This window comes from Labrus bergylta, chromosome 19 (assembly GCF_963930695.1).
Source record: "Labrus bergylta chromosome 19, fLabBer1.1, whole genome shotgun sequence".
NCBI lineage: Eukaryota > Metazoa > Chordata > Actinopteri > Labriformes > Labridae > Labrus > Labrus bergylta.
Genome location: NC_089213.1, coordinates 21,751,697 through 21,774,196, shown reverse-complemented (window position 1 = coordinate 21,774,196; position 22,500 = coordinate 21,751,697). Strand labels below are relative to the sequence as shown.

Sequence of the window (22,500 nt, the reverse complement as noted above, 5' to 3'; positions counted from 1 at the left end):
AGAGAGAGAGAGAGAGCGAGAGAGTGAAGCATGGAGAGTGAACGAGTGAAGGAGTCCAGGAGAGAGAGAAAAAAAAAACTCAGCGTGTGGGGAGTCAAAAGAATCATGCAGGGTGCCAACAGTGAATTGAAAAAAGAGCGAGAGAGAACAAAGAGCAGCGAGTAAAGTGAGGCTAAAGTTTGTCTTGGCAGGCAGTCACTCTCATTGAGATTCATTGTTGGTTTTGACTGGACAATTCAAAGCACTTTAAAAAAACCTAAAAGCATATGCCCGAGTATGCATCGGCAGCAGCAGATTACAACAACAAAAACAACACTTGGAAAGAGGGAAGAATGGAAAGGAAGTAACAGTTATGGGAGGAAATGAAGACAATCGGGGAGCTAAGAGAGAAAAAGATAGAATAAATTGGTTTCCCCCTGCTAATTATTCCCTCTGACAAGCTGATAGGATCATAAGAATGCCAATTTAATGACCAAACCCATCCTCTCTTCCCTCATTCTCTTCTCCTTCCTTTACTTTGTGGGCTTCCTTGAAACCTGTTTAGTGCTACAGAGGAGGTGGCAGGCTTTCACAGCCCCCAGCCAGCTCTACTAAATATAGCTGCAGTCACAGGCAGGCCAAAACACAATCATTACTCTCCCAGACACAATGCATGTAGGAGAGATGAGGAGTAAAAGGAGGAGCATGGAGATCACAATGCAAAGGAGGAAACCAGCGATAAAAGAGAGTGTAGAGGAGGGACAGAAAAGGGCCCAGGGGTAGTTAGGAGACATCATTGAAGGGGAGATAAAAAGAGGAAGTGGCAGATGGGTAAATGAAAAGAAGAGTCAAGAGAGGGGAAGATTTCAAACAGGCGTAATAGCCAAACAAAAATGCTGAACCTCGAGCCTGTTAAAACTAAATATTGCAGGATATCCCCAGCTAATGCAAACCGTTCAGTTTCACTGTAGAAGAATACTTTACCTGCACGCTCTTGCCACATTTTCAAAGCTATCCTTCCGAAGCTAAAGAAATGCTACCATTCATCCCTGTCAGGCCATTAAGCAGGAAACAGTACCTGTTTGCGTAGCTCCTCAGCCGCTCTTCTTGAAGGCAGCCCATTGGCCGAGCCGCGACTGCTGGCCAAAGCCTGCTGCTCCCTCAGGTGCTCCCGTGCCTCCGCCCGCTCACTGCGCTCTCTCAGGAGGGGCGGCGGCGGAGGTGGGGGAGGTGGCAGTGGTGGGGCAGGCGCATCCCTGCCGTAAGTTCCTGCCTTAGGCCTCGGACTCTCCCTGGTTCCTGCTTTACCATGGCTGTTGAACACTGGAGGAGAGAAAAAGGGGTGTCAAGAGGGTTAACAATACCATTCTTCTGGAGAAGAGGCCATCACATTTTCAGTAAAAGTCTATTAATAGCTTCAAGTGGCTAGCTATATATGCTAGTTTCCACTGTAGGAACTATCCCCAAGACTTTGGACTTTAGGAGGAAAAGGAAGTCCCAGGGACTTTATTTAGTGCCCTAAAAGGTCCAAGCTAAAAAGCACAGGGACTTTTATAGCGTGACTTGTGATGTTTAGAACTCAATTGTAAGACAAACAAGAATGTGTGGAAAGAACTTTTAAATGCCTCAGAAAGTAGCTCCTGGAATAAAAGTTAAAAGAGGAAACATGTCATTTATATAATTGTACAAGCTGTAAAAGGTTTTGAAATATGACACATTCAGAAATAAAAAAAAGTATAAAAGTACATGTCATGTCTTTGGAAATGTAAATTTTAGTAAACAACCTATAATGGGGCATTAGTAGGTAGCAGTGTTGTACTTATTCTTTCCAGTGATCATTGATGCTATCTGATTATAGTTGTCTTTCTGCTTGTACAATATGAAACAGGCTTGTTTTCATATAGCCTACTATACTTTTGGTGTATGGTTTATGTTCACATTTAGTATAGCTTGTACATTTAGCAGTGCTGTATACATTTCTAATGTGTAAAACACACAAAAGGCACTGAAAAGTTAGCAGGTCACTGAAAAGTAGCAAAGCATAAATATCATAGACAGGAAATATAGCATACTGTGCTTTTTCAGGCTACCGTCCACCTATGCCACTGCAAATACGCCTAGCTACCCCCCTGTAGAGCAGCATGGCTTATAAAACCCTGGCAGAACACCACTAGGACCAAGTGGAAAAAGCCCACACAAACATCAGAGTGGCAGGCTTCTGGCAAACATACGGCCCCACAATCAGTAAATGATGCATGATTTAAGGTGTGTATGAAAACGCCTTTATGCCACATGTCAATGAACCTGTTCAAAATAGATTCAGCTTCCATCGAGCCCAGGGGACGACGTTAAACGAGTTGAAAAGGAGCAAGGCAATTAGCATACATGCACAAACAGCACTCTCTTCAGCCTTTATGGGGCTCAATTTAAAGTTTCATGGCGTCTTAATATCAACAGGCTGCACGGAAAGAGTGACAGGAGGCCAGAGCCAAAACACATGAAGCATTTACAGTACACATGCAGGAAAACAAAATACACATTTGTGCGCATCAGTGCATGTGTGTGTGTGTGTGTGTGTGTGTGTGTGTGTGTCGCCTCATGACCACAAGCGAGCATCTGCAGGTCTCCCGGGCCCCTGGCTCAATGAAAAATGAGAGAAATCCTGACATTTTGAGGAGTGAGCTAAGCAAGAAACTGAGCCCAATAAAAGCTGTTTAATTTAACTATGTCAACATGGCACTCGGCCGAGCAAGAGAGCGAGAGAGAGAGAGAAGTTCAGGGGGACTGCTTGCTGATGAATGGCCTACAATGTAGTGCCTTCCTATTTCTCTCTCTTCACTGTACCTCCCAGAATAGGATCTCTCTCTCTCTCTCTCTCTCTCTCTCTCTCTTCTCTTTACTAATTCTATTTCTGCCTCCCCCTTCTCCCTCGTTCTCCCTTAAGAGCCCATATAACCCTGCTCCTGCTGAAGAGTGGTCCAGGCTGCATATGAAAGTGTCACGTTTGACACCAACCTTAATACCACAAAATGTCCTGAGGTGTGTGTGTGTGTGTGTGTGTGTTTGTCTGGCCCTGATAGCAAACACAGCGTAAACAGTGCCTCAGCACTTGAGCAATGACGCGGTCTTGACTTTGTGTGCACACCTCCCTATGTAAACCTCTGTTTCAGTGTCCTTCACCCCGATCATCTCTTTTGTCCCACAGAAAGTATATCAACCTATTTCCTTCTTATCTATTTATTTAGCATATCACAGCGAAGGCGCCGGGCTGCTTTGCAAACAGTGTTGGTATACCAGATAAGAAAAGAGACTAAGCTCTCCTCACGCACACAACAAGCCTGGATTTGTTCAAACAGGTCTGGCTATCCCTCCTGTTTCCTGCTCATTCTACAGCTTTTGAATGTACAATTAATGTACAGTTTAAAAGCTGCAGCTACATAGATCTATGTTAGTGTTATGATAGGCTAAGCACAGCTCTCCAGTAGTTCAGTGCAAGCAGAGCCATGCACATCTCTCCCTCTTCTTCTCATGATCCCACCAGTCTCGCACTCTCTCCTCTCCCCTTCTCTCCTCCTCCTCCTCCACATTCCACACGAGAGGATGACCGAGGAAAAAGCTGAGCAAGGCGGTCACCTTTTGAACCTTTCTGGGGGAGGGAGGGAGGGAAAGAGTCAGGGAGGGCCGGAAAGGTAGGAACTATGAAATCCACTCCTTGTTTTGTTGTGGAAACGCCTGACCGGAAGGATTGTATGTCTATCAAGTCTGCCAGAGAGGGAGGGGCCTCCAGGGAAAACTGTTTCTCTAAAGCTCTGTAAAAAAAACAAAAAACTTAAACTATGTGAGATAAATAAAAGTTTCCATTACTCCCAGCAAGAAAAAAAACTCCATCTTATCCATTTAAATCCACAGACAGAGACTGGAAAGTCTGATTTTCTGTGTGACTTTTTAGGACTCTCTATAATCCAATGTTATATTCCTGGATAGAAGAGAAGAAAAAAAAAGGACTTGATAAGAAAGATTTCTGCAGCTTTCATAATTTTGAGGCGTCGATTTAGGGATTGTGAATAAGACTGTTCTATTAAGATTCCCTAAACACTGTACACAAGTGTGTATGTGTGTGTGTGCATTCATCCAAGTGTGTATCTGCCCCAAAGGGTGCTTGTATGCTGTCACTGCATGGTGTGTGTAGTTGTGTGCACGAGTCTGTGTCGAGGGTCCCGGCCAGCTGTTGCAGCATGTGCATAAACACCTTGTTAGGGCTTAAGCTAGCTATGTGTTAATTGGGGTGGAAAGAGTTGATGTGCTGCTCTGCTGTCCCATGTGACTCCCCCCCCCCCCAGTCTCTGTGAGTGGAAAACACGAGTGGAAATAGCTTCACGTTCAGACACACAATCACACACACACATGAAGACGAGCACTGAAGACTCTGTCCTCTCTCCCATGACTCACTCTGAGCCGCCGTTTGGCCCAACTTTTTCTCTCCTGCTGTTTTATTTCTCCATCTTTGACTTTTACAAAATAGATTGTTCCATTCCTCTTGAGTTGTCTACTTGTGCAACAAATCTTCCCTCCTTTACTTCTTCTTTTCCTCTGTCCTCATCAACCACTTCATACTGCTCATAGCACACCTGAACCTCTTTTTTCTCTCTCATCCTCTTCTCCTAAACACAGCTAGCATCCCTGTGGCTCAAATGATGACACCCTCTCGCTCCAACATCACTGCATTTCCCATGAAGCTTCAGGAAAATAAAGGAAAAACATTAACCTGAGACTTCCCTTTTTCCCTTTTTCTTACCGTGTCCATTGAGCGGCTGCCTGGCGGGAAGTTTGCCCTTGCGGGGCGTCGAGTGGCACGAGGAGGAGGCCGAGGCTTGGCTGACACTCCCCCCGCCGTGAGAGTGGATCCCTCCTCCTCCGTTCCTCACCTCCTCTTCTTCCTCCTCCTCATCATCCTCTAGGTCCTCCTCCTCCTGGGAGCTTCCGAAGTAGGCCATGTTGCTGGGCAGGGCCGATGAACCTGAGTGCAGAGAGGTGGAGGGAAAGGAGGAGAAGGGGGACAGAGAGAGGGGGAGATGAATAATGAAGAGGTAGGTCGGGGGAGGAAGCAAGAAAAAGAAAGGGGAAAATTACAATTTGAACAAAGAAAAACAATAAAAACACAAACAAAATATATGCCTAAGATGTGATCCTCTTTTGAGACCCCAGTTGTCTATGAATGAGGAAACACATCAGTCACTCTTTACGCTAGTCTCCGACATTACCCGAGTCAACATCAATGTTTAAGTGTTGAGATATAAATGTGATATTAACGTGAAAACAGGAGCTGCTAAAGCGATTGTGCTGCTGTTTTTTTCATCTCTTATTATCACAGTTGGTGGCCCATTGACGCTCTGTAAACTGCTCTTCACATCGCGACTCCATTGTTACATTCACACACACTATCCTCAAAGAAACACTTGAAAAGGTAGAACTTCAGGCAGAGTATTTTTTCTCTGCACAACAGCCCGTCTCACTATTTTTGACAGCTTCATTGAGACATATATACTGTAAACGCGCCCAAATATCTAACTCTTTAAAAAGAGTGATTTTGGAAAGCAAAGAGTCACTGCTGAGCTAATCCCAAATCTGCTGCTTTCACTCTTCCAAACAGGATTACTGTCAATCTCTCTCTCTCACTCTCCCCCCCCCCCTCCCCCCTCCTATTGGAGAAATAAACTTGCACTCTCTCTCTTCCCTTTTCTGTCACACTCAATCACTTTCATTGTCATCTCGGAGAAATCCAGCTCAATATGAGTTGGAAGGAGGCGAATGGTGTTTGGCAGTGGATAGCCTATAATGTTACCTCGGTTAGCTCAATGTAGACACATACACACTCACTCTCATAAAAGGGTCGTAAAGCCCAAAGCTATGTTATTAAATCTCATAATGTTGCACTCATAAATCAGCGTGCAAACAGCTGCTTCAGTCATACGGACGCATGAAGTAAAAACTAAGGCGGGCTCCAAGAGTGGTGCAGCGGTGACTGGCACTATATGTTCAGACAGAGATGTGATTCTATAAACACTCAGGAGTGGACTCATGAAACACCATCAGAAGTCTTAAATCCTAATGGAACACGAGACTAGAAATCTAATTCTTTACCTGTGATTGTGTTCGTTTGTAAGTATAGTTTACGGAAAACAACTGGAGTTTGCAATTGCCAATTTCACAATGTTTCTATGGAGTGTAGTGTGCACTCCATACACCAACAGTTGTAAACAGGATCATATCATCAAATTCACTCAAAATATGAGTTAGAAAGAAGTGATTTTGGCAAAGTTACAGTAAGACGTTTAGCTCAAAGTAAGGGTTAAATGATTTGGAAAATGGCTTGCATTGGGCGGCTGTGGCTCAGTTGGTAGAGTTGTTGCCTCTGAACTGGAAGGTCGAGGGTTCGATCCCCAGCTGAGCGACATGTCCAATGTGTCCTTGGGCAAGACACTTAACCCTGCATTGCTCCCTCTGCTTCGGTGGCGGTGTATGAATGGATTAGTGTTGTACTTACACTCTGAAGTACGTCGCTTTGGATAAAAGCGTCTGCTAAGTGAATTGTAACATTGTTGTAACATTGCATTAATCAACTAGCAACCCCAAAGCACCCCATCAGCTTTGAATTGAAACTGAATCAAGTTTTTGGAACAACTTGTTGATTTTTCTACTTTACACATCTTTGCAGAGGCAGAGATGCAAAAAAAGAATTGTGTCGATATGAACTATTCTTATATTCATGCATAAAGTGTGAACAATGAGCAATACAAATGAGTGAGTATAAAAACTATGTAGTTAGAAATCAAAGAAGAAGAAATGAAAAATGGACGAACATGTCTGTTTGACTGGAGAAAGATGGGAATGGTCTGCAGAATTCAACCCAACCATTTCTAGTTGGTTTTCAGGCATTGTAAAAAAAAAAGTGTTTGTCATTTCTTGACTGACTGTTCACTGGAGAATGTAGTGTTATAACATCCGTGTTAGCACCATGTGTTTGATTAGGCCTGGCTATTTACGAGAAGGAAACACTGGATTTTTACAAATTTGCGATTCCTCAATAAAATCGGTTGCTTAGCATGAGCAACTAGTGAGGTTTTTTTAAACCTCATTTGGAGCCCAATGTGTTTAAAGTGCATTTATTAGAAGCAATGCATGATGATTATAAGTCAATTAAAATAATGTTAAGCCCCTGAAAATATGCTGAATGTAACTAGCCTGCATTAAGCTACACAGAGTACTTAAAATGACACAGAGTGAATTAAGAATTAGCCAAGCCAATTACTGAGTTACAGCACTTGTTGTGGAAGGAGCTGAACACTCATCTTACATTTAACACATTGGATACATTATTAAGGGGCTTAATGAGAATATAGAGATGAAGAAGGGAAGAGGAAACAAAAAGGATTTAAGTTTTCAAAGACTGGTATAAATTAAATAACCTATATGTAATTCAGAGGGAACTAGAAACAGGCAGCCAAGCCTCATGACGTCTTCCTGTTGGACATAATGTGTTAGATTGGAGAGAAAATGCTCAGATAGGCTTCACTATAAACTATGTTGTGTAACCTTCACTGGCAAGTAACCAGCCTGTAAACTGTAAGTGGACAAAATAAGCTTAGTTTTGAAATATTTAAATGTGTGTGAGGTTACACTCTGTACTGAAATGACACCCTGTGTAAGCCCAGGCTTTCCTTATGACAAAGAACAGGATACAGTGCAAGGCTTAACCAGTGCCATGCACACCACTGTGCTGTCTAATACTGAAGCATTGGCCTCTAAATAGCTCAAACTACGGGATCAAATGAGAAGAGAAAAGTTGGAGTCCTTGAGAGTAAAAGAAAATCCATGTTCCTTCACCACCAACAAACTGCATTAAATCAGCAACTTCAAAGATTTGACAGATTACTTTATGCTTTGTGATGAGGGCCTAAAAAGTAAGCTTATTGAAATCATCATGACACATTTCTCAAGCATAAGCTACAGCTTTGAATACAAGATTAATTCCATTTTAAAGCGCAACTACAACTATTATTGGCCAGTCAGGAGCCCTGTGGTTACTACATGTCACTTCACATTTATTTTGAAAGCTTTGTTTGAATTACATACTCGTATTAAAGCGTTTTTTTTTCCCGAACACTAAAAATATATAGAGCGGGATAATAACAAATCTTGTTGTGCCTTGGATCATAATTCTCATACAGCGGCTCTGCCAGTTTTTAATTATCTCCTCAGAGAGCTGCTGGGAAATAGAAATCTGTGGTGGCAGCAGATTTTTACCTGCTCGTTTGAGTCTCTAACGGAGGTCTGTAGGGTGAAATATAACTGCAACAACAACAGTGAAATATGGCTTTTACATAATCCACAGTGACCCACATTGTTAGGAGAGTTTCTACACAGGCAGCGGGTAGATTCTGACATCATTTTTTGTGTTAGGAAGGTCTTGTATCCAGTGCCCGGTGTGTGTTTATGTTGTGGTTTCTTGGCATACAGCATGAAGTAGGATGAACACAATTAGAAGTGGTTGAACCTGTGTAGCAGAAGCACTATTTTCTGGCTTTAAACCAATGGATCCAGCCTCAGAGGTCAGCTGACTGCAGCACACAAACAAACCAACAGATACAAAAAAAAACACAAATACACTTGCACGCAAAAGAACAAACACACCGCACGGACATGTCGTTTATCTTGGCGGCAGAGCAAGCGCTCCTCGCTTAGACCAAACAAATATACCGAGGAGGCGCACACACACACACACACACACACAGGGCCAATCAGCTTCTAATGACCTGCTTCATTAGCTAAATGGCTGTAATTTACTGCTCTGATCAGAGGTCACAAGGCCAATGGCAAACAGACCACAGGGGCAGAAACGGAGGGAGGAGAGTGTGTTTGCTTAGGGGTGCAGGGGAAGAGGAGATGAAAACATTCAAATTTACGGCGAAGAAGTGTGCTTGTGCCTTTACAGTAGTTCTGTCCTGGATGGCGGGGAAGGTTTCAGGATGTATTTAAAACAAGTTGGTCAGAATTATGATTAGAAATGATACTGCTGAAGAGAGTTAAAGAAATGGGGCAGAGTGAGAAAGATGTAAAGCAGTGCAAAATCTAAATTTGACAACCTCTAAGCTGACAAAGCCTTGCGACCCCTCAGCTCTTTGGCGCCCCCCCTAGTCCGCCCAGACCCCAGTTTGGGAACCACTGATGTAGAGGATAAAGATGTGACAACAGTCAATATTTTCAGGAGTCCAATATGAAAAAGTTTAAGGACAGACTGAACTGGTCTGCCAAGCAGGTCTAGTTCTCCAATACTGACCACTTGCATCCAGACTAGGCCCCAAATGCACCAGATCCTACACATGTACACACATGTAAAAAAAACAAAAAAAAAACACATCTCAGTTCTTCTTTAAGACCTCCAACAGAGATTGAGCCCAATCCCCCAATTACATCCTCTTTTCATCCGCCTCATTCCAACCACAGACAAATCATAATTAGGTCTGAAAGAGTCTATTAGGATTGTCATTTTTAAACAGGGCTCATGGGTTGGGGGGAGGGGGGTGTGGTGTGGTGTGGGGGGCATAATTACAAACCCTCTATTCTCTGGCTATGCCCATCTTTTGTCCCCTTAACTGGAAGTGAAACAATGAGGACAATTAAAATAGTCAATCAGGAGGCTTTAGCTGCGGCGGGGACACGTGGACGTGCTGCTGACTTGTGACTAAAACGCTGCATGTTTTTTTTATTTTTTCTCACAAAGATGTTTTTAGGGGAAGGTCAGAATAAGGAGATAAATCTGGGGCCTCTTGTGTGGAGAGGAAAAAGTTATCTCTCAAGAGGAGAAACACAAGGAGAGAAAGACAGAGAGGGGATTAGGGATTACTTCTCCATTGACATTCCTTGATGTCAGCAGAAACCATTAACCCCACAAACAGCAACTCTTCTCTCAGAGGAGAATAAGTGAGCGTTGTGCGTCCAACTTCTGCAAAGCAGAGACAGCGACAAGAGAGACTCACAACTCAAACTGTTTCCAGGTTCTAATCAAACGCCGATCGCACATTAGAGAGTGAGAAAAGTACTGTATCCCTGAGGGAAATTCAGCTGTCACAGCAGCAACGCACTTCAGAGGTGCATGAGTAGCTGTCGGACTACAAATCCAATTCCCCAGAGTGAGAGTGCGCTTCTAGTTAAGCGAGATGCTCAGAAAATAAAAATACCATCAAACAATAATCAAATCTAGCTAATTTAGTTGACGGTCCCAAGTGAAATCCATTAGATCCACTACGCTCTGCCAATGAAAGGCGTCTGATCCAACCTTCACAACAGGGTCCTAAGTCTCTGACTAGACTCTTCTCCTCTGTCGCCCCCCGGTGGTGGAATCAACTTCCAAACTCCATTGGATCTGCAGAGTCCCTCTGCACCTTTAAGAAAAAGCTAAAGACCCAGCTCTTTCATGAATACCTACTAACTTAATGATGATGGTCTCCATATTATTGATGATGATGATGGTAATGACGATGGTTTTTGTTTGATAACAATGACTTATAAGATGGTTTCTATACTGATTAGAGCTCTCAAGAACTGCCCTCAATGTTGTGCTTTGCCTCTGGTCACTTCCTGTCAGCACCTGTGTGTCCAATCAGACTCAAAGCTGATTGTTTGCTCTTACTGACATTGTTCTCTTTTTTCTAGATCCTTGCTTGTGTTGTACTTACTCTCTGATGTACGTCGCTTTGGAGAAAAGCGTCTGCTAAGTGAATTGTAGATTGGCAGTAATTTCTTTCACAAACAGATGTGAAAAGTCCACGTTTGTATCACGTGTTATCAGGTACGAGGATTAGAGGTCATGGGTTCACTGGGGCAGGGACAGGAGGTTATATAAGCAGAGGGAGAGGGGAATTGGACTCACTGAACCCGCAGGAGACTCAACTTAAAGCTCAGAAGATATTGAGCTAAACGCAGCATAGGTGCACATATAAAGTGGCACATAAAGAAACACAAAACAATAAAAGGAGAATTCACGTTCCTGGAAACGAGTGTTATGTAAGAGACTCATTTCCAGGAGTGTGTGCTGGCAGTTGTTCATTTGCTTCCTAATCTACTCTTATCTCATCTATGTCAGTGTGTGTGTAGGCGTGTATGTGTGCCACATTGACAGCCAACTTCACACAGTAACAGCTCTATAAAATGCACACAGTTTATCGCTGCACGTTTTTAAACTGTATTTGAAACCCTTTAAAGGTCTTTTGAAAACCTGGAGCAGACCATCATTGAGCGCTTCAGCCTGAATCTATTACTTCTTTCTGCTCCTCTCAGTGCTGCCCCCACCCCCCCCCCCCTGCCAGCAGCAGCAGCGCTGGTAACCAGAGGCAGACAGAGCCAGAGGCAGACTGTCTGGCTACCGCCCAAATGGCTTTCTCCATGGATATAAACAGCCCAACTACAGGCCTGGACCACACATAAACACCATTCTGTGAACACAGGCAGGGAGCGAGCACTCGACTGAGGGTGTGTGTGTGTGTGTGCAAGAGAAAAAGATGAGCTGTACAATAAAGACAGAATATATAAAAAACCCCAGACAGTGTGGGTGGTGAGTATACATGGTGTGCATCACTCTCCGTATACAGTAGACATCTAGAAATCTTGTTTTTTTTTGGTTTTCTTTCTCCTTTGACTCTTCTTCTCTTTCTTTTAATTTAATTTGTTTGTTTGCCCTTCCTAAAGATGTTAAATATCGTAGAGAAAGGGAAGAAAACCTTGATGGAGGGAAACATTTATGAATTTATGTAACACAGATCCAAGCTCCCTCAGTTTTACTTTAAGCTACTTCAAACAAACTGTAATACATGTTTCTGTATTGTAAGTGTTATTTTTAGAATTTCCACATCACTGGGGGGACACAACCTTTTTGACACCACACCACTTGTGAAAATGTAAAATATTGTCATCCTTATGTTGAATATAAAATATGTGTAGTGTATGTTAAGACATGATGACAGTATAAAGTAATACAAAAAAAAAAAATCTTGTTTTTCACTTTTCTGTCCAGTTACTCCCACATTGCATCAGAATAATCTGGCACCCCTTGCTCCCCCCTGCAGGGATTAAAAATAACTGTTCCTTAGATGCAGCAACAACACCAACATCACCAGCAGCAGCAGCGAGCCGGTTCATTATCAAAGGGAATAGAAATCCCAGAAGAATACAGTGTTATCAGTTAGCAACTCGTAAAGCACGAGTGGCTTTCAAAATGAAGGAAAACTTAGTTATAGAGTCACGATACAGAGTGACACATGAGTCCTACTTCATACAATTTGTTTCTTTTTTTAACACACTTTAGCACCTCAAATCCTTCAACTTCAAAAGTGCTTTAATGTAGCTGTCAAGAATGAGTGATGCATAGAAGCCTTTGGAGTGGATGTGTAATGTTTGCCAGAGAAACTAAGCAAATGCCGCAGAGGGTGTGTGGGGGGGGGGGGGGGGGGAGGAGGGCGGGGGGTGTTTACACGTTGTGAACGTTTGACCTGAGGCAGATCCCAGAAAGCACTAATGACAGGGTTTTAAATGTAGAAAATAAAGTTCATAAACCTTTGTGAATGGAGATTTAAGTCCAAATCAAATTAAAAAGCAGAGCGGATCAAGGAGGATGATAGATTTAAGATGTTAATAATGTCGCTAGAGATCCTGTCGGAGGCCTTTTAGTGACAGACATGAAGAAGCCTAATGTGTGTGATGGTCAGATCAACAGAGACATGCATCAGAAAGTTAAAGGGGATTGTGGGTTTCAGACGATATCAAAGACTGCAGTCCCTTTGAAAAGATTAACCAGGCTAACACGGCTGTCCTGGTGTGACACACACACACACACACACACACACACACACACACACACACACACACACACACACACACACACACACACACACACACACACACACACACACACACACACACACACACACACACACACACACACACACACACACACACACACACACACACACACACACACACACACACACACACACACACACACACACACACACACTTCTGAGACTCACAACCTCAAGGGCCGCGCTGACATTCTCCCATGTCCCTCTCTTGGTAAGGGTCCCTAACATGTGGGTCATATAAGGGGCCAAGGGGGGGGGGGAAGCTGAGCCTGCACAGGAAAATGTCATCCTCGCAGAATGGACAGCAAACACACACATTAACACACAAACACACACAGAGGTCTATAAATATCGCGGTAAAAGAGGGAGCGGCAGAGTGGAAAAAAGCCCAGTGGAAAGCCATTGAATCGTTAGCTTAGCAAGCCTAGCTCTAAAATTAGCCTCCACATTACAGGAGAGCAGACCAGAAATCAGCCAGCAAAGCACCCGCTCCAAACCTTAATTATAAAGTGAAAGCAGACAAAACTGAGCCAGGACCAGCCACCTACACCTCATTAAGGGTGAGGTTAGCTTAGCACCCTGCACTCAGAATAATCCCTACTTCAAAGCATGTGGGACATTATATCATTAACCCATGTAACATCTTGGCCTATATATGCAAATCAAAGCCACTCTCAGTGAAGGCTCCATGCAGTCACTTTGAGCCACCGCCATTTAAACATTCTTGAATGAGCCCTGGAAGGTTAAAACGATGTTCCATAACGGGAGTCAGAATAGAAACGTATAGCCACCACATCCCAGCAGACTTGAATCTAAATGTGCCTCTCCTTGAATCTACAGCCTACTTTGTAATGCGGGCAGAGGTTAATAACGATAACAGCAAATTAATCTGAAGCGAGGCGTTTTGTCTACCAAATGAGTTCGTTCCAGCTGTGAGGACATGTTTAAGCAAAAGGTGAGTAGGGTGCGCAACAAAGGGAGGAAACGGAGATAGTGAAAGAGAAGTCACAGTCAAGGTTGTAGCAGAAAAAAAGGTCCTGAACATTTTATTATTATTCAGGCCTTGAATGTGTCACTGCCTCTTCTTTCATATTTCATGAGAAATAGGATGATTGAAGACAGACTTCAAAGTGTCTTGGATCTTGTGAGCAAGTCTCCTAAAACACAGGTTTATGTTGTAGATTCTTCTAATTGACAAACCCATGTGCCTCACCATGTCCAATCTGGGAAAAACAACACATTTCCTTATACATTATGAGAATTTTTATGATGTTAAAGAACACTTACAGGCAACTGCATATAAAAAAAACAGAACTTTCTGTGATAATTCAGAGCAACATTTAAGAAATCATTGTGTTGTTATGTCTTTCCACATATCACTTAAGGTGTGTATTATGTGGAACATGTTCAATATGTGTAACAGTTGTGATTGGTATATTCTGTTTTCAATAGAACAGAATTACTTTACAGATCCCAAACTGGGAAATTGTGGTTAACTTGACTCCTTCATTAACTCCAGAGGGAGAGAATTGTCTCGCTCCCGTGTGTTTAGCTTGGTTAATTTAAGCGCATGTACACAAGCAGTCAATATGACTCCATGATAACACCCTAGTTCCTGCATTTATCCAAAGTAGTTTTCCCTGTTAGGACACTCCCAATAAGCCACACACACACACACGCGCGCGCACACGCACACGCAGCTGCTGTGTGAGAGGGTGATGGTGAAGGGTGTTAAAGAGACAGGCAGCTGTTGAAAGGTGGGAGGGGAGGATGTGTAAGCTGATGAAATGCAGGATAATCTTAGCCTCAAGCAAGTACACAGCAGTTATTTGGAGCATGTGTGTGTGGCTTTGTGTGTGTGAGTGAGTGAGTGATGTGGGGCGATCAACAACCTGACTTAACTAAACTTTCGATGGGTACACTTGAACTGCTTTTGTATGCATCTTATCTGTGCTGTGTGTGAAGGTATCCCTAGTCTAGACCTTTATGAGAGGCAAACTATCTCACTCTCAGAGGAAATATCAAGTTGGATTTTTAAGTCTAGAACCGTGTCCTGGACCCAGAAATATCCAATTCCTCTACATCTCAAAATGCTGCGTCTTACCTCGGAGGCAGAGGAAGGTGAGGAAGTCCTCCGTCTTGGGCTTGCGCCTCGACAGGTCCTGGATGAAAGAGGACAGGGACGAGGAGGAGAGAGACGAGAGGGACGAGGAGGGCACGGCGGCCAGGACGGTGGTGTTCAGGCTGCCCGTCTCTGCCACTTTGACGGGCGTAGTGCTGGGAGAGTTGGGCTGCGACTGGGCGAACTTCCTCTGCGCCTGCAGACGTGGTCTGGGTAGAAAAAAAATGTAAAAGAAGAGTAAGCTACAGATATGTTTTTAAATTTAATCACAGATGAGCATGTTCACATTAAAATCAACACTACATGACAAGACAGAAACCCACATACAATCTCTAACCCTTTTTTTTTTTGGTTTAAACTGTGGCCCTGCGGCCATTGCTTTACTGTAGAGTTGCAGAACCAGATCGTTTTTAATGAATAATTAATCACCTTTGTGTGCTCTTGTGTGTGCACATATGAGTCAGTGATTAGGTGTAAAAGTCAATCCAGGGCCTCTTGAATGTGCAGAAGTGGATTTCAGTGTATCTGCATGTTAATGTGCCTTTACAAGAGTCAACTAAACTCCAATTAGCCCCTATTTTTCCTTTTAGGCATTATGGGAAAGATATTTCAGCTATCCATGACACAAAAGCAGGAGTGTTAGTGTAAAGGACCTAATGTATGGCACTGTCTTCGGACAACTTTACTTTATCTTACTTTTTCTCTTTTAACGTTCTCACTCTTCCTCACTGTATCGCCCCCTCTTTACCCCTCTGCTTTGTGCTTTCTTTCACTCTGTGGCACACCAAAGAGGCTCTCTCTCTCATCTTTCCTCTCTGCACGTCTCTCTTCTCTCTTTATATCACAGTGTGTGTCAGCGAACGCGAAGTAAGGAGGAGAATATTAAAGAAGCGGATGTCTAAGCCAAATCAACTTACTTGTCACATTGCCTCCCTCACAAACACACTAACTCATTACAAGCACACTCAAAACAAACAAACAAAGAAATCCTGAACTGTCAGGGGCTACATGAACGAGCATGTGACTTTCATCGATTAGTACTGCTGTGTGTGCGTCTGTGTGTGAGACAGCTACACTTAAAATGTTTAGAAGAATGTGATATCCTGGTATTATTTGTCAATTTGCCGCGGATCGAATAGAAGTAAGGGGAAGATAGGATCATGTCTGGAGAACACCCACAATGCATTTGGGGGCACTGTAAAGGTGCATAGTTTTCGATTACACTTCAATCAGAGAACAGCGTGGTGTCAAAACGTGTCAATTTCCAGCCGTGACGCGTGTGTAGGGCTCAATATGTGAGGAATTGAGAGACGATTGCACGCACGTTGCCAAAGCGCTCCGTTTTAAACATGAGGTGGTGCAACAAAAGTGAGCAAACATCGGTTTGCACACGTCTCCGTTTGTTTACAATCAAGAGAGGCTACAAAAAGGCTAGAAGTAATTAACACAAACACATTTTGCCTCAATTTTCTAGTAAAAAGTAAAAACCCATCATACTCCTCTCTGGCCCCTCCTTCTTGCGCCACACACACACAAACCATCTTTGAGTACGACCAGTGAAAAGATGGATCACTAATTGTACTGAATGAAGGTATTATAGTGCTGCCTCATTTCTGCATTTAGTTAACAGCTAGGTGTGTGCAGGGACTGTTCTCCTCTGTTATTACAGAACAAAGAACATGTCTGTTCACTAGGATCAACAACACAATGGGGACAGGTGTCACTTTGCACAAGGCTGTGATTTACCCGCAAAACAAGGAAAGAGAACAGATCGGGCGAAACGGCGGCATATGAACGAAGGAAACTGAGATTCAACAAAGAACGAAAGATTGAAGGTCAAGGGGAAGTAAAGGGAGTCGTCTACCAAGTAGAAGAGAATAAAAGATACAAATGGACTTGAGATACATAAGCAGCATATACAATAATCTATGGGGAAAAAAGTGCATGAGCCTTCCAACAAAAAAAAAAACTAATCTGGAGTGTAATAAACAGCCAGAAAGAAAAGAGTGAGATGTAAAGCACAATCCTCTTTGTGTCCACAAGGCAGGCCTTTTGTTGTTGCCTGACTGGAGTGACTCCTACATAAAAACAAGTGACGACATTTCTAAATACACACACAAGCAAAGCCATAGAACGTGTGTGCCCTTGCCCTTGTGAAACATTACTTCCTCAGTCTGCATGCACACCTTCTATATTACAAAACGTTGGTTGTATAGCCACCAGGGATGATGAAGGGTGCAGGGGGCAGACTGGCAGAGAGGAGAATGGAAACGGATGAGGCCCAAGCCAGAGAGTGAGATGAATTGATGGAGAGAGGGGGGAGAGAGGGCCGTTGGGAGGCTGAAGTGCAGAGGGAAGCTGGAAGCGGGGAGGTTTTTGCGTGACTGAAACACTGAGTAAGACAGAGTGTGTGATATGAAGATGTGTTAAGGGAGAGTGGGAGGGAAGAGAGCGAGAGCGTGCAGTCATTGTAGCGTTAGCCATTTACATGCCACTGCATTGATTGGGATTTTTTTCCCTCCACCTTTAAAAGCCTCTACATGTGAAAAACATTTTTCTTCAGTTATGTTATGGTTACTTAACGAGTATACATGATTACTTTTGTCAATGCAAACAACACTCTCTCCCTTTTTTTTTCTTCCCTAATCAACTACTTCTGGTGCTGAACTTTTGAATTTGGACTTGAAATGTCTGTCAGTCAGCTATATTTTAAAAGTAGAAAAGGATGTTGCTTATATGGTATTGCTTACTTGACTGCTTTAATTTGAGTCTAAACAGACTTGTCCTAAATTTGTCCTTCTTTAAAGCAAGGGCAACAGACCCAAAACCGCTGCATCTGACAAGTCGGGATTGACATTGTCATGACCATGTTAAAGACTTATGTATGACTTTGGGTCTCCTGCTACGCTAATGCACAGTTCAAATGTGTATCCATCCACAAAAACCTGTGCTGCTCTCTTCTCTTCTAAATACAGTCATGTGCAGTTTAATATGGCAGAGTGGAGGGATGCAGACTGAGCAGCGCTCTGAACACTTTCTAAATATTAGGCCGAGGAGAGACTGAGCTCTCAGTGAAAGCCTCTTTGGTAAGCTAAACCCTGGACAGTTGTATTGCTCTAGTTTTAGATGAATAGGATTCAATCTAACAGCTTAGAGAGAGAGAGAGAGAGAGAGAGAGAGAGAGAGAGAGAGAGAGAGAGAGAGAGAGAGAGAGAGAGAGAGAGAGAGAGAGAGAGAGAAGTGACACACACAGAAAACAAACAGGCAACAGAAGCGTAAACGAATGGGGACAGAGACAGATGAGCTAATAATGCCTGGTGCTTACTACATCCTGTCTAGACTTTAGAGAAGCCTCCAGGTTTTCAGCAGACAATGCTCTGTTATCTGTTAACTATTAACTAGCATGGACGATATGCTGGGAGGGCCTTTCCCAAAGAATGTGAATTTATATTTCTCTAGGATAAATCAGTTGTCATCTCCTTTCTCTTTCTGTATGCTGAAAATAAGTGCAGAGATAAAAAAAAACAGATATGATTCACTGGTGATTTGATAACGCCTGGAGCAGGAGAATAATAAATAAAACCATTTCTTTTTAGATTTTGAAAACTAATACTTCAGCAAAAAGGGATTGTATTTATACAGATGATAGACAACTCTCTCTCTCTCTTAAGAATTCTCTTTAAGGGTTAAGAGAATTAGCGCATTACAAACAATTAAAATAACTCAAAAGGTTTGCTGATGTGTCACAGCTGAGCCACATCTTGAGGATTAAGAAATGAGTAGAAAAGCTTGGAAGAGAAAGGCTTGAGTACGGCGGGAACACACACACTCACATACATACACACTTAGTACAGAGGAAGAGGTAAATATTGAGAAATCAGCATGGGAACAATTTGCAATGACATGACTGCTCTAGTAAGTGCAGCCACTGCGCTAAAAGCTGAGTGGTAACATGAGCCTCTGATGTAGCCCTCTGTCTGCCCAGAGGAGGGCTGCAGCCTGTGTAAGTGTGTGTGTAAAGGTGTGTGCGTCTAAGACAGAGTACATCATGTTCCCCATTGTGTTGAACTATAAAATACTCATTGGTACGGTGCCGTGTAGGTATATGAGTGAGGCTTACATAAGTAAAAAAACAAAAATAAGCCTGATTGCCCAGATTGCAGGAGAACGAGGGGAGAGCCTGTGAGACACAGTTAGGGAATAGAGGAAACAGAGATCTGATAGAGGGAGAAACAGCAAAGAGATTACAGCAGGATGTCCCCATTCATCCCTTTCTAATCCACCTTTCATCCATCTCTTTCCTCCCTCCATTTTTTTTCTCCCTGCTCCCCCCCCCCCCACAACTGTCTATCCCTTCAAAGGGCGGCTCTAATGTCTAATATTACACATGCCAGCATGACTGCTAGAGCATTGATTATCTCTGAGAGAGACAGAGGGAGAAAATACGACAATCATGCCATGCAGCAATCCTGGGAAAAGAGGGCAAAAAGGAGGAAGAAGAGAGGGAGAGAATAAAGGGTTATAGTATGTGATTTCACTAACATGTAAAATGAATTAGAATGGGACAAAGGTTGGGGATGAATGGGATGGGTGACGTATACCTCCACACATGCACATGGACCCTGTCAATCAAAGAAGAAGCGGTGACTTCGACCTCTCCTCCACATCAAATACCATTCCAGTGACGGCCGTCTCCATAGGAACCGGTCTCCACAGAGTCGTATCACAATATGTTACGGGTACGACAACAAGCATCCACCCTTCTGAGGTGTCACTGAGCTCATGGAGTGCTGACCCTCACTTACTTTGTGAGTGTATGGAAACCAGCAACAACAGAATTTCTCCCTCACACTCGGTCAATGATAATCACAAACCTCCTTCAACTCATTTACTGTCACAGCCAAAGCCATCAGCAAATTGCACAGTGAAAGAAAAACGATGACTAAGCAAAATTAGTGTTTGTGTGTAGAGCTGACAACAGCTGATTTATTAACCCCGCACAGCGACTCGTTTGTGCATACAGCACTTAAAGATAGTTGAAGAAAAATTCCTTAAATGCCAATTAGGCAGGACTGATTGTTGGGAAAGCGGCCTCCCATGCATGTTTGATTTATGGAATAAGCTGTTAGCTCAGTGTATCAGCATCTCTCTTTTTCTTGTTATTAAATATTGATGGATGGAGTCCGATATTAACAAGTTACGAGCAGCAGTTTAGAGCAGCAGAGGAGACAAATCAACAGATACAAACAGTGTTTAGACTACTTAGGAGCATTGTTTTGAATCGCTCATTTGTTATTCCTCGCATGATTTAGTAATGATTTGTAATTTGTTTAAGCTCCTGAGTGAATCTAGCTCTTCTTGTTCCTACAGTTTAAGTCACCTCTAGCTAGACGTCTGCAGTTTATTTTACAATAAATATAGCATCAGAACAAGTAGATGGAATGACACACTGAGAAACTGAGCGGCTTAACGTGAGAGCTTGTTAAATGACGTGTGTGTCTGTGGTCACATACTGGACACTCAGTCCCTTTTCTAAACGATGTCTTGGTCGTCCACAGGGGAGCCTCTGGCTTTGATGAGTGCTGCTAGGTGTGTGTGCTTCGGTTTCAGACGCCTCTGCTCTACCTCTGTAACCGGATACCTGGAGAAGGCTGGCGAGTGGAACCTGAGCTGATAGTCTCTGTGTTGATTTGTGCCAATGTGTCAGCATGTGACTTTTAAAAGCCCTAGTAACACACACTTGATACATTGAAGTTCCTTGGATACCAACCACCACAAAGGATGCCATAAAATACATAACTAATAACAAAATAGTTGTTTATATCATTTGCATCATTTTCCAAAATGCAAAACATACCACAAGAAAGCAAATGAGAAGAGGAAACCAAGAGCCATTATGCTACGTCAGCTTTATAATTCTTTGTGTTTGGACTAACTTAGAGTTACCAAATGATATAACAAACAGACAACTGACTTACAGAAATGATTCATGGTTAAATAACTGTGTAATTTTAATATGTCTCAGTAATCACATCCCTACCACAACAAGGAATCCTCAAGATTTATAAGAAATGTAAATGTTTGCTGGAAGTTCTTAGTCTCTGAGTAAACATGGCTTTGAGTTTGTCTGCAGTGTCACTCAGGTTTGATAGATGTTAGCATGCAGGCTTGCTTGCTTTTGAGTCAGACGTCATGCCCCCCCCCCTCCTGTGGTAAAGGTTATTGTGCGAGGAGCAGAGCACTGATCCAGAGTCTGTACCTTAGGGGCTGTATTAATTGGCTCCAGATGGCCCACATGGTGCTGATAAAAGCCTACCTCTCTGCAGCTGGCTCTGTCAGTGTGTGCACTCTGTGTGTGTGTGTGTGTGTGTGTGTGCGTGCGCGCGCGCGCATGTTGCGGTGTGTATGCTTGTGTTTGCTTTAGTCCACCTTGTCCCATATCCAAGCGACATAGATGGAATGTTTGCGTGCATAAGAGGGTAAAGCATATCAATGTTTATACACAGGGAATGTTTGTGTTTCCCGACATTTGTTCAGATCAAATCCATCAGCTGATAAATGAGTGACAAGAACTGTGTGTATGCACAGTGATCACACTGTTATTGACACCATGTGTATGTGCTAATACGAGCATTTAAGCATGTGTACCATCACACAAAGCTGCAAGAATGCTCATGTATACTTACATTTTCTTGAGGAACATTTAACAGGGATTTAATTCACTGTCTATGTTGTTTGCATAATTTAGGAGCTTTTAGAATTTGTTTAAAATGACCAAAAATGAATCATCCTTTTTGGCCTGTACTGAGAAACAACCCAAGTTTGCACAACCTTTTTTTTTTTTGCCACTTTCCCAACACAAACCATGAAACGGATGATGTGTGGCCGATGTAAACACCCGTAACTAAACACTAACTCAAAGTGTTTATTGCTTTTCTGTCTCAATACATTTAGAAGAAGTGCAGCACCGCTGTGACCTCGCCCACTGACCTTACGACCTTCACATATGCAAACAGCCCCTGCAAAGACCCCCAAGTCACACACACACTGAGCATGTGCACAGCAAACAGAAATAAACAGCGTCATCAGTCAATGAGCCGGCAGCCCTCGGGCTGCTGAGCGGACAAATATACCCCACAGAAGTCCAGCGATTACTCACCATGCAGGACTGAAATGTACACGTATAGAAGCCAAGTGGAACAGGCCTTAATAACCATGAGAGGAATGTATATACTGTAGTGTTTCTGTATACTTTTCAGCTTGTGGTTTTAAGGCTCAACTGCTGTGTGTTGACAACAAGACAAATGTGAGTGTGAGTCAGAGGTGTGATAGTGTGCATGCACGTGTGCCTGTTCCAATCCAGCTGTGGCAGCTATATGCTTCACAATAAGCCTGATATTCATTTGAGATTAAAGATAAAGCAAGGATCTGCGCTCATATTTAAATACAACCTTGGCTTTTAACCCACCTCCCCCCCCCACTTCT

At 43.0% G+C, this 22,500-nt stretch overlaps 1 protein-coding gene across 1 annotated transcript in view; it reads right to left on the bottom strand.

Moving 5' to 3' along the window:
* jarid2b (jumonji and AT-rich interaction domain containing 2b) overlaps positions 1-22,500 on the bottom strand; it is a 107,925-nt gene that overhangs the window by 17,502 nt on the left and 67,923 nt on the right. Inside the window, exons 4-6 of the mRNA XM_065948151.1 lie at positions 14,998-15,224; positions 4,775-4,996; positions 1,058-1,302 (exon numbers count right to left, since the gene is read on the bottom strand). Coding sequence (XP_065804223.1) covers positions 1,058-1,302; positions 4,775-4,996; positions 14,998-15,224 — 694 coding nt within the window. The remainder of the gene's footprint in view (positions 1-1,057; positions 1,303-4,774; positions 4,997-14,997; positions 15,225-22,500) is intronic.